Source organism: Bombina bombina, chromosome 3 (genome assembly GCF_027579735.1).
Source record: "Bombina bombina isolate aBomBom1 chromosome 3, aBomBom1.pri, whole genome shotgun sequence".
NCBI classification, from domain to species: domain Eukaryota; kingdom Metazoa; phylum Chordata; class Amphibia; order Anura; family Bombinatoridae; genus Bombina; species Bombina bombina.
The window spans coordinates 623,161,166-623,174,470 of record NC_069501.1 but is presented as its reverse complement, the minus strand read 5'-3'; the positions used below and the strand labels follow the sequence as shown (position 1 = coordinate 623,174,470).

At 36.5% G+C, this 13,305-nt stretch overlaps 1 protein-coding gene across 1 annotated transcript in view; it reads right to left on the bottom strand.

The window, feature by feature from the left end:
• Positions 1 to 13,305, bottom strand: part of LCK (LCK proto-oncogene, Src family tyrosine kinase) — a 193,470-nt gene that overhangs the window by 115,449 nt on the left and 64,716 nt on the right. The window contains exons 4-5 of the mRNA XM_053704824.1: positions 10,288 to 10,378; positions 9,910 to 10,008 (exon numbers count right to left, since the gene is read on the bottom strand). Coding sequence (XP_053560799.1) covers positions 9,910 to 10,008; positions 10,288 to 10,378 — 190 coding nt within the window. The remainder of the gene's footprint in view (positions 1 to 9,909; positions 10,009 to 10,287; positions 10,379 to 13,305) is intronic.

Below are 13,305 nucleotides of genomic sequence, written 5' to 3'. Positions count from 1 at the left end.
TTCTATAAAAGCTTTATTATGAAGGAACGATTAAGCTATAGAATACTTGAGTTGCTTAATGCTTATCTCTCTCGCGTGGAGGAGGAAATAATCGGGGCCTTGCATATATCTATGGAAGGGATTTCTACAAAAGGTACGGCTGTTCTAGAGAAAGCTCCTTGTCTGGGACTTGGAGGGGCCCCCTTGTCTCAACCACCATCAATTAAAGGTATGGAGACAACATTTGATAGCCAAGAGTCTGAGACCGTAGCCCGACTGGGCACACACATGCAACAGGGATCTGTTGTGCAAGAGTCAATTCGGAAAATAAAGCTGAACAAAATCCATATGTTACAGCAAGATGCCACCCCAGATGGATACAGCTATCAAGAGTTTAATACCTCTGATACAACTCATCGTTCACTGTATACCATGCTAGGGTGGATCCCTTGATCTTGCCCTCCATGTTTGTGGTGGAGCTGCCGGAGCCCGCTGCGAGGCGGCCGATCGTGGCGGGTGCAGTGGCTTGTTTGGAACAGAGGCCTAGTCAGGGTATGACTTTATTCCTACAAGATCTGGCGAAGCAGGATTCTTGGGGCTGGAGATTGGGAGAAACTAAGGAGGCTGCATTGAATATGCCCAAATGTTCTGTTTTTCCACTAGAGACTATCAGTAAAGGACTGCGCCATATCCTGTTCTACCTTTGCCTTCGTTTGCTGACCCATTGTTGCCACAGTGCTTGTGAAGCTGTTGGGGTTGGTTAACACATTATCTAAGTGCCAGTTAAAGCCGGACTTCATAAATCAGTTATTATGATATCTGATAGGACCCTCTAAATGCCCTACAATAAGTAACTGATATTGATCCGGAAAGTATTACTATTTAAAATTCGGAGTCCCTTGGTATTGATAGAATGTTCAGTTTGCTGTGTTTTGTTTAAATACTGCTCAGTTTCTTTTTCCTTTTTTTTGTTTTTTTGTTTTTTTATCTTTGCACATTTGGATTAATCTTACCTACATGTGTAGTTGTAGAGATATACAGATACCTAAATCAAGAGGATTGTAACTTTAACTATATTAGAGAAGTATTAAGATTTCAGAAAGATCTCCCCACATGGGTATGTATATTTATATGGAAGGGAGCCTAAGAGAAGTACTTAATAAATATTCCCTGATGTTGAAACTATATATCTGCATATTGTTAACTGGGAGGTTTTATAGACTGTAAAATATGTATCTCTCATATATAATCTAGATTTCACGTAGGATAAAGCTCCAACATTACTCATTACACATTTTTATGTTGTTCATTTAGGCTGGTTTGCTTATCTTATTGGTTGATGGTGCAGTTTAATAATCTTTAACGTCTATTGTATAACGCCATAGCTAGGGAATAAGTTTAGCTGTGTATTTGATCATTTTCCCTATATGTCTCTGTAACTATGCCAATGAAACCCTTTTGAGTCATTTTCAAACATACATAGAGCTTGTAGGGTCAGCTTTGTGAAAATAATTGCTATTTTTCCAATCCTTGTCAGGTATGTTGGAATGTATTTCCAAACCTACTCCATTTACAGCCTCCCTCAGGAGTATGTATAAGGTATATTAGGACAGGCTCTCCACTATAGTTAGTTCATTATATATTAGCCCCTTATAGATGATAACTAATATTATATTTCATTAGCTAAATCAGTTCCTTAGGAGTACATGTATGCAATTTAGTAGGCATTTAAATTTTGGCGATGATTTACCAGCTCGTTTTCTTCTTATTACTAAATGTTGAGGGTATTTTGCAATATCACAATTAAAGCAGAAGTTTTGCTTTGTATTTGCCCCCTTTCCCTATAGAACCTATTGGTTGGGTCGGAGTAGCCCTTCTGGGACATCCTTAAATATGCATAAAGCTCACTGCCTCAGGTTTATTAGAGCAATTGCTAGGTTTTCTGCTTATCTGACCCTTTTACAGCCTCCTCCATGTATATGCGCATGGCATATTTTAACCGATCCCCCTCTATAGTTGGTTTATTATTTCTTAGCTCATTATATATAAAAGTAGTGTTTTATCTTTGATTCTGATAGAGGTCAAAAAGTGACCTAAGTATTTGAAGTATAAGGCATGGTGTAGATTACCATGTTACATTCGTCTCTAACAGGTCTATAAGAGATCTGATATTAATATCACCCTCCTGTTATTTTCTTTTCTTTTTTACTAGTGGTTTGGGAGGCCCAAAAGTGGCTTCATTTCTGTCACAGGAGGTAGAAAACCTGAGGATTAGTATTAGTCAGTTTTTTTCTTGCTTTATTTGACCATAATATAATTTATTAGAAATATGGGCTAACCATTGTATTCTATTTTATTGTCTATGTATGCATTTGCCTGCTTATGGGATAGCCCATTGTTAATAGTATTTTACTTGATTGTTTATGTATACATTTGTTTTCTCACATGCTATTCCATTGCTATGGAATATATTTTCTGTAAGTTTGAGATATTGTATGCTAGAATATTTCTATCCTCAATAAAAAAAAAAAAATAAAAAAAAAAAATTAAAAAAAATGAAATTCTAATACATATATAACTGAATAGTGTCTCTCAAAAAATGGATAAATATAACATCTAGAAAAATCATAGATGTATATATCACTAACAATATTCTCATCCACCAAAGAGGGATGAGACCAAAAAATTATTAAAAAAGTGAAAAATAAATATAAAAGTAATATAATATCAAATAGTGTACTATAAAAATAGTGAATGGTAGTGATATGGTGTTAATGTTATTATATAATGTGTCTATGTTAATGGTATTAGCGTTCATAGGAATAATGATAATACCGAAGTGATGTAAGAAGAAAAGAAAACAATGGTAAATATGTGTGATACTATAAATATAAAAAAACATTATATTATAATTAACCTGTAATGTCATAAATTAAAAAGCACCAGTGTCAATAACTTCATTAAGACCATCCGGGTATAGCGATCCAAATTTATAAATCCAGTAAGTCTCCAGTTGACGGAGCCTGGACATTCTATTTTGATAGTTATGTAGGACAACTTCTAAGGGAGTAATTTTCATATGGCATTGTCCAATCCCATGTATATGGGAATGGTGTCTTGAGGTGCTATATTTATTTAAACCTCTTTCAATGCTCCTAAGATGTTCTGACCATCTTTGGCGTACCTTCCTGCAAGTGCAACCTATATACTGTAGACCACAAATACAGGAAATACAGTACACAATGTATGTGGAATTGCAAGTGATCCTTTGAGACAGATGAAATGTCTCACCAGTACTATGTGATGTAATAGATGTTGTCCCATCAGTTATATATTTACACATATGGCAACGACTGCGTTTACATTTATATGTACCTATTTACATATATCTGTTACATTTAACTGGGGGTATGCCAAAAGTAATTTTTTTATAGTTAAGACCTCGTTTGCACATTACAACTTTGCTTGGGGCTAACCTCTCTTTTAGGGTCGGGGCTCTCCTAAAAGTACAAGTAGGGTTTTTTTTTTATAAAATTTGTTTGAATATAGGATCTCTCAATAGCAAACTCCAATGCTTAGACAAAATCTTTTAATCCTACTGTGATTATTATTATATTTGGTTATAAATGAGGTCTTATAGTGAGGGATTTCTAATTACTTACTTTTTTTAGAAAACAAATCTTCTTTGTTAAGGGTACGTGCTCTCAAAAAAACAGATTCTATGATCGTATCCGGATAATGTTTTTATTTAAATCTGTTCTTAAGAATGTTACTCTGGGTATCATAAGTATCTAATTCAGTACAGTTTCTACGTATCGGGCAAAACTGACTGTATGGGATGTTTAGTTTCCAACTTGAATAGTGATTACTGTAAAAATCCAGAAAATTATTACTATCTACAGATATAAAATAAGTGGAGGATTGGATGCAATTATTCAGATCCCATGTTAGGAATACGTCTAAAAAATCAATTTGGCCCTTCTGTATATTCCATTTGTATTTTAAGCCCATATCATTCTTATCAATCTCTTTTTTAAAGGATTCGATAGATTCTAATGAGCTGTTCCATATAAATAACAGGTCGTCGATGTAGCGGCCATAGAAGACCAGATTGCTAACCCATTTTGCATTGTATATGAACCTGTTTTCAAAGATCCCCATAAACGGGTTCGCAAAACTGGGTGCAAATCTGATCCCAATGGCCGTACCTCTAATTTGAATATAGAAATCATCTAGAAATTTGAAGTAATTATGAGTTAATATAAAACTTATTAATTCTATGAGATAATCTTTTTGTTTCCCAGGCATATATGGATCCTCATTCAAATATTTTTCAATAGCTTGCAAACCCAAACTGTGTGTGAAATTTGAATATAGGGCTCTCACGTCACAAGATAACCAGAAAAAATGATCACCTCTTTTTATATTAGACAATTTAAATAAGAGATCAGTAGTGTCTTCTATGTATGACTGTAATTGTATGACATATATCTGTAGATAAAAATCTATATAAGCTGACAGTCTATCTGTCATACTATTAATACCACCAATGATGGGTCTACCAGGAGGCTTAGATACAAATCTTCTTTGTTAAGGGTACGTGCTCTCAAAAAAACAGATTCTATGATCGTATCCGGATAATGTTTTTCTTTAAATCTGTTCTTAAGAATGTTACTCTGGGTATCATAAGTATCTAATTCAGTACAGTTTCTACGTATCGGGCAAAACTGACTGTATGGGATGTTTCGTTTCCAACTTGAATAGTGATTACTGTAAAAATCCAGAAAATTATTACTATCTACAGATATAAAATAAGTATGTGTAATAGTATGGGATATTCAGATTTTTTTGGGGTAAGGTAATTCTTTTCCCTGTTGTTAATAATACCTTCATTGCTACCCAAAGAGATGAGTTTCATAAGCTCTTTCATTAACAGGTCTGTGGGATCTTTATCAAGTTTTTTTATAATATTCTTTGTTTAATAATATTCATTGGTCTTCAATAATATAATCCTCATAATTCTGGATAACAATCCCTCCTCCTTTATCCACATGGCGGATAATAATATTATCATCTGATGCTATATTTTCCAAAGCAATTTTTTCGTTAGGCCAAATATTACCATGTGTACCGTCTCTCAAAAAATAAAAAAAAGTCTCCCAAAATCTTCCATAACCAGACTTTGGAAAAGGTCAAGGTGAGCAACATCCTCTTTTTTGGGACAAAAATTAGATGGTATTGCTAAATTAGTATGTATAGTACCTTCAAATAGTTCTTCAGAAAGATCATCTGGTTCTAAATAGATAACAGGTGTCCCTTGTTTGACCTCCATGTTATCTGTTAACAAAGGTATCCCATTTATTTTTTATTTTTTTAGTTGTTTGTTGGCAAAGTATCTTTGTAAAGAAAGTTTCCTTGTGAATTTGTCAACAAACAATTCAAAAAATTTGAGTGAATTAGAAGTGCCTTTCCCAAAATTCTGATCTCATCATTGCTTAAAGTTCTGATAGATTTGCCCTTGTTTAGTTGTTGTAGCTTCTTTTCTTTGTTATTATTATTTTTAATTATTATTATTTTTCTTTTCTTTGGTGATATGTCCCCTTCCCCTCCTTCCCTGTTTGTGTATGTTCTTTTGTTTCTGCCTACTTGCTACTTTTGTTTCTGCCTACCGGAGGACCTTCAGCTGTACTATCAGGTTGCTTGATGTATAGTGAGCTGGGCCACTAAAACAGTCCAGTAGGCTTGATTAGATGCTTTCATCAATGTGAGTACCCCCTTCTACTTGGGATTTTATTGGGTCTGAATACTCTGTTGATCTGCACCAGGAGGCGCCCTTTCTTTATTCATTCTAGATTGTTGAGTCCCCTGAAGGTTTCGGAAGGTGCACAGTGAGCTGAGACACTGTGAACTCTCAGTCTGCTATCCTAGGCATTACCTTTGCCTTTCTACATTGTGAGTACCCATCTTCACATACCTTATATGTCCATATTGATGTATTGGCTACACTAGGAGGCGCCTTTCTTTTTATCTAAATTTGCTAGTTGCTACCAGTCCCAGATGATTGCGCTCTGCTACGTCACCGTATAAATGTGGAATGCATAAGTAAATTTTTGTGGTGACTTAATTTTGCGCAATGGCAAATCATGGTAGGAAATTTCAACAGGGTAGGATGTAAATCTCAACAGAGCAGGAAATCTGGAGGTGGAGGATCGCGGTGCGTGACCGAAAATTATATTTCCAATGCGGCTGCACAGTGCGCACAGCGTTAGGTTCGATATCTGTGCCACTGCCACATAATGCACTTCAGAAAAGGTAGGAGAGCGGGGATCTGGGGGGGGGGGGGGCAGAGGCCATAAGAACCGGTACGCCAAGGGTTGCACACAGGGGCCAACGGCAGCACTGAGACAATGTGACAACTACCCCCCAGGACAGGCTGCTGAAGTGTTGAGAGTAGGAGTAGGTGGGTGCACACTGCACAGACATTGGTAAACAGTATATGGTGTATAGTTGTTTCATGCTGTGCCACTGCCTAGCTATGTCATGTTGGTCACTGTATCAAACTGCATAACGCTGCTTATCTGTGTCATGTTTGTTGTCTAGTTGTAATAGTATCACACTATGTCACGCTGCATATTTATATTTTATGATTTGTGACTGTGTAATGTATGTAGAGGTGGTGTACTGTGCAGCTATTTCTCTCAGTGTTATGTCATGCTATACACAGGGCCCGATTGGGCCACCGGGATACCGGGAAAAATCCCAGTGGGCCGCTGGCCGGCAGCTCAGCTGGGCTGGCTGCTGCAGTAGAGAGCAGCAATTTTGCATATGATATTGCATAGGTGCAGGCTGCGGCCCGCTGAGGCCGAATACTGAATATTTATTTTTTATGCTATTTGCTATAATGCCCGCTCAGAGTCAGTGCTCCTCAGCTGAGCTCACGTCACGCTCTGCTCTGCCTCCAACTTAGTAGTCACTCGTCTCACACACACATGAAACGCGAACTAGGACTACACTTCCCATAACTCCGTGGGGATACTTGTAACGTCAGTGCCCTGGAAGTACTGGCATATGTTGGTGACATGACCTGGAGGTCGGTGTTGAGAGGTTTGGAGCTGCAGTGAATGGTGGCTGCTTGGCTGGGGTTCCAGTCAGGGGGTATGCCAAAAAAAGATGTGAGAAATATATAAATCTTGGGGGCCTTTCTGATAAAAACTCTACGAGTCATGTCTGAAAAAGGGATATAGATTGGAGAGTGTTAAGAAGCTGTAGGTATTATCATTCTCTGTTGAACAATATAGACGCAGGTCATGTCTCTGGTTTTTTTTTATAGCTTGGCGCTGGATATTTGGAAACGGTGTCTATTTTAGGGGTCAAAACCTTGAAGAATGACACCATTTTATAGCATCAATAGGATTTTAGATACATTGGTATGGTGCTTATGATATTTTTTTGAGTGTACAAAACAAATTAACACTTTGAATTAGGCAGTAAATTATGACTGCACATATATGCTTGGAGGCACATTAAAATATGACGTTTGAAAGCCTCAAATTAAGATGTTCCAACACAATATTCAAAGCCTTACAAAAAATGTCATACAAGTGTAGCTATTGCCAAATATACGGATTGGCAGGGTTAATATGAAGGGGGAGGAGTTGACTCAGAGGGGGCGGGGCTGGACTGGTCTATACAAATTTCCAGGGCCGGTCTGATTTCCCAGTCCGGCCCTGGCTATACAGCTGTGTAAAGTGTGTAGTTGTGGCATGCTGTGTAGTTTTGTAACTCACCTTGCTAGCAGTGCCATATTGTACAGTACAGTTATGTAATTATATATATATATATATATATATATAAATATATACAGGTATATATATATTTGTACACACATATATATTGTATGCAGGTTTATTATCACATTATACCTGGACCAAAAAATATTATGGCAAAAAAACAGCCTAAAACCTAGGGGGGTGGGGGGCAGACGAATTTTTAGTGCCTAGGGCAGCACAAAACCTAAATACGCCACTGGTGCACATACTTCTAATTTGAGGGGGGTGACTGGATTAAAAGAGAAGAGGGGGTAGATAGGGAATACACATGTTTGTGAGCATAAATCTGAGGATCTGAGTTTGCTGAGAAAATATAGGTGTTTTTTTTCTGCTCCACAGCAGGGTCTAGAACTATAGGGTCACTGTCTGGGGGTGTAAAATAGAAAAACTCCTTTCCAATTTATTATTATTATTATTATCATCAAATTGACTTAGTTATTTTGGTATCCTTTTGTTGAAAAGAAAATAGGCAGGCTAAGCAGCGTGTATGTCTTCAGAACTTGTCTGGAGAGCTCTATGGCAGCAATTTTGCAAGAATAATTTTAACAATCTTATACATTTTCAAGAGCAATGTTTGCTGCCATAACCTGCTCGATACATGTTCACGCTACCAACCTAGGTTTCCTCTTCAATAAAGAACAAATTCGATAACAGAAGCAAATGACAGACTTTTTTTAAAATTGTACTCTATATGAATCTAGAAAGTAAAAAAAAGGAAAAAGAGGTTTTTGTCTCTTTAAGAGGATTTATGCTCAAAGAAACATAACCTATATAATAATGTTTGCTTTTACCCTCTGCTCTAACTCATTGTGGTACCTTTAGCTGAGGACCACATGGTTCCCTGGTTGAAAATGACTGCTTTGGATGCCATGGACATTAACTAGAGGCACTACATATATCATCATACAACATACAACGTGCTTGAGTCAGGATGACATGTGTGGTTTGATTTTAAAGGGACATGAAACCCCCCAAAATAATCATGATTCAGATAGAGAATACAATTTCAAACAACTTTCCAATTTACTTCTATTATTTAATTTGCTTCCTTCTCTTGTTATTCTTTGCTGAAATGTTTATCTAAGCAAGTTCAGAAGCAGCAGAGAACCTAGATTCTAGCTGTTGATTGGTGGCTGCTTAAATATACTGATTTTCATTGGCTCACCCATGTGTTCATTTATAAACCAGTAGTGCATTGCTGCTCCTTCAACAAATGATACCAAGAGAATAAAACAAATTAGATAATAGAAGCAAATTAGAAAGTTGATTAAAATTCCATTCTCTATCTGAATAATGAAATAATTTTTGGGGGTTTCATGTCCCTTTAAGTGTGTTTTTGATCATGATTGCTGTGTTTGTGGGGCAGCATTGAATGTACATGGATCCATATGTAGGTTGTGTCTTTGTAGTATACATGGGTGTGTGAGAGAAATCACAATGCAGTGTATATGTTAATATATACTATGCGTATAAACATACTATCTGGTTGAAACACATAGGGGTCAATTTACATCACTAGTAGGGATGGGCGAATGTGCTGAAAGTGCAATTTGTTTGGTAGAACGAATAGTGCTGTGGACATTCGTTTTGGACAATCGAATGTTGATAAGAATTATCTACCATTAAAATGTAATGTTATTTCTAGTTTTTGAATGTTACTTACATTTTCAAATGTTCATAATTAGATGGAATACCCACATTCGAAATTTCGAATATAACATTTGATTTAACAATTACTATTCAGAAGTTCAATTGTTCATGTGGTAGCGGGAATTTAGTAAATTGATACATAATAGAAACAAATATATAAATTAAAATGTTTCTATTTCGAATATTGTATATTTTGATTACATTTAAAGAGAGCATTAGAAATACTATTACAAATACATCAATTTGAATTTTTTGAATTCGAATATTGCATAATTCAAATCAAATTATACTATTACTATAGAAATACTATTATATGAAATGTATATAGAATGTTGTACAAACATTTAAAATGAACGAACAAATGAGTTAAAATTCTTAACATTTTCCAATTGCTATCAAACATTCGCCCATTCCTAATCACCAGCACATATTTCCCTCTTCCCATACTCACGGTTCAGATTCTAGGCCATGTATTGATGCAACAAAGTTATAAGGCACATATCCCACCTGCCCTGTACGAAGTGACTGTGCTTTCCACCATTCTCCGAGTCTGCAGGAAATAACAAGTGGTTGATATAAAAATAAACATAGTATTAAATAGTTTACTGTCCTTAATTCTAAGTATTAACAGTGGCTACCGCATAAAGGTAAACAAAAGGTTGAATAGTGTGTAGTTAGTAGTGCATTAGTGTATTCATCTTTAACATGAATGCATAGTATGAAAGTAACTATAGGATGTGATCTTTATTATAAAATTGCTGGCTTATTTTAAACACTTTATCAGTAGATGATGTATGATTGTACCAGACGTGTAACAGGCGACACTCACTGCTCCAAGACATTCAGCTTCTCTCCTTCATCAAAACCAAGGTCTCCATCATGGACAGGCTCGTAACTGTATAGGGCCACCACCTGGTTATCTGTAGGATAGGAGGCAGTTATACCTTCTGCTCACACTGTGTTACATGCAGTATGTGCGCTAAAATGTTTGTTAACACTTAATTATATCTAGAGAAACATCTAGAGCCCCGGGGAGCATACCAAATAATACACTGTCAGGGTGGCTATGCTTGAGCAATGGTCTATTTAAATGTAGGAGACTTCATTGTTGCTTATGTCCAGCAATCAAACAGGGGGATCATTTCTATAATTGGGACAGGTCCCAGAGCTTTGAAATGAAAACTCGTGCAACCTGCAACACCACGGGCGAGATTACATATACGACGCAGGCTCCAGTGCAATTGCTGAAACCCACGCCACCCGTAATTTCACATCGGGGTATTACATAAACCCGCAGGCATTTCATATAGTGTCGTAAGTTGGATAAACTAGCGATGTCCAGAAATGAGCGTAAATACACATTTATGGAGTCGCCAGTGACTTACGTCACTTTGAAACTGCCAGCGTCTAAGAAAAAAAAAAGTAAAATCTCCCGTAAAAGTCTAACCTGCCTCCCAAAAACAAACCCAACACGTAAAACCGCTATATCCGCCATCAAAACCACATCGCAACTAATAATAAATGTATAAACCCCTAAACCGACAACACAATATGCCTAATTAAACTATTAACCCCTAATCCGCCATTCACATACATCGCAATCTACCTAACAAATGTATTAACCCCTAATCTGCCATTCACCCGCATCGCGATCTACCTAGTAAAAGTATTAACCCCTAATCTGTCATTAACCCACATCGCAAAGTCCCTATTAAAACTATTAACCCCTAATCTGCCATTAACCCACATTGCAAAAAAACTTATAAATCTATTAACCCCTAATCCGCCAAACTCACACAACGCAATAATCCTAGTAAAACTATTAACCCCTAAACCGCCAAACCCACACAAAGCAAATAACTAATTAAATTACTAAGCCCCCTAACCTAACACCCCCTAAATTAACCTCAATTACCTAAATTAAAAAATACTAAGTTACAAACAATTAAAATAAAAAAGCTAACATTACTTAAAAAAAACTAAGATTAAATTAATCTAAGATTACAAAAAATAAAAAAAATCTAACATTACAGAAAAAAGTAAACAAAATTATCCAAAATAAAAAAATTAAACCTAATCCCTATGAATATAACCCCCCCCCCAATCTAATGCTAAACTACCAATAGCCCTTTAAAGGGCTTTTTGTAGGACATTGTCAGCTCTTTTGCATTTAAAAAAAATTATATGTCCCCTCCTAACAGTAAAACCCCCCACCCACTAAACCCCCCAAAATAAAAATAAAATAAAACAACCTAAGCTAACCAATGCCCCTAAAGGGACATTTGTATGGACATTGCCCTTAAAAGAGCATTCAGTTCTTTTACTGCCCTTAAAAGGGCATTCCGCTCTTTTAAGAGTGCCCATTAAAACCCTAATCTAAAAAAAAAAAAAAATTAAAAAAAAAGCCTAAGTCTAACCGCCAAATAGGTACTCACCGTTCCTGAAGTCCAGCGGAGAAGGTCCTGTTCCAGGTGGTGAAGTACTCTTCCAAGTGGCCGACATCTTCTTTCAAGCTGCGACCTCTTCTATCTTCATCCAGGACCATGGAACTAAAGACCGGCGACCGTGGAACTGAAGACCGGCGACCACAGAACCATGGAGCGCAGAGGATCCTCTTCATACGATCACCACTGTACACTGAATAGTGAATTTAAGGTACGCAATTAAATATGGCGTCCCTTGCATTGCTAATGGATGATTTGATTCTTTAAATTCAAATCAGCCAATAGGATGAGAGTTACTGAAATCATATTGGTTGATTTGAACAGCCAATAGGATTTCAGTAGCTCTCATCCTATTGGCTGATTTGAATTTAAAGAATCAAATCAGCCAATAGGAATTCAAGGTACCCCATTTTTTAACGCGTACCTTGAATTCATTTCTCAGTGTGCGGCGGTGATCGTACAAAGAGGATCTCCATGCTCCATGGCTCTGTGGTTGCCGGTCTTCAGTTCCGCGGTCACTGGTTTTCAGTTCCGCGGTCCTGCATAAAGATAAAAGAGGTTGCCGCTTGGAAGAAGACTTCAGCGCCGAACTTCAGGAACCGTGATTTCCTATCTGGGAGGTAGAGTTAAGTTTTTTTTTTTAGATTAGGATTTTAATGGCCACTCTTAAAAGAGCCGAATGCCATTTTAATGACAGTAAAAGAGCTGAATGTCCTTTTAAGGGCAATGCCCATACAAATGACCCTTTAAGGGCAATGGGTAGTTTAGGTTTTTTTAGTGTTAGTTTTTTTTATTTTGGGGGGATTGGTGGTGGTGGGGTTTTACTGTTAGAGGGTGGACTTAGTATTTTTTTAAGGAAATGAGCTGTTTAACCTAGGGCAATGCCCTACAAAAATAATATGCAAAGATTGTTGAATCTGCGAATGTGTGAGACAAAATGGATACACAAATTGGGAAGTCTTTCTCCTCAAGGTCTCAATATAGATTTAGATCTCCAAGCCTTTATGGATTAGTGTGTCTACAGATACTAGGGTTCCCTCCAATTAAATTTATTACGTCAGTAGTATTCCCTACTCACTTTTATATATGTATTTTTTAGATATGTTATATAATTTATTTTTTATGTTATAATACATTTTAATCTATTAATATGGAGCAGGTGGATACTTTGTATATCAATTCTTGTATCAATTGATACGAGTTCAGCCTCATTCTGTTATTTTATATGTAATTATATGCTTTTCTGAATAAATTTAATCTTGTTTTCGGTCACCTAAATATAATTACATCGTAGTAGATAATTAAATTTTATGAGTTAGTTTATTTTTAATATTCATTAGCTTTTTTAAGAAAATTTACTGCTAGATTACGAGTCTTGCGTTAGCCTTAAAAAGCAGAGTTGA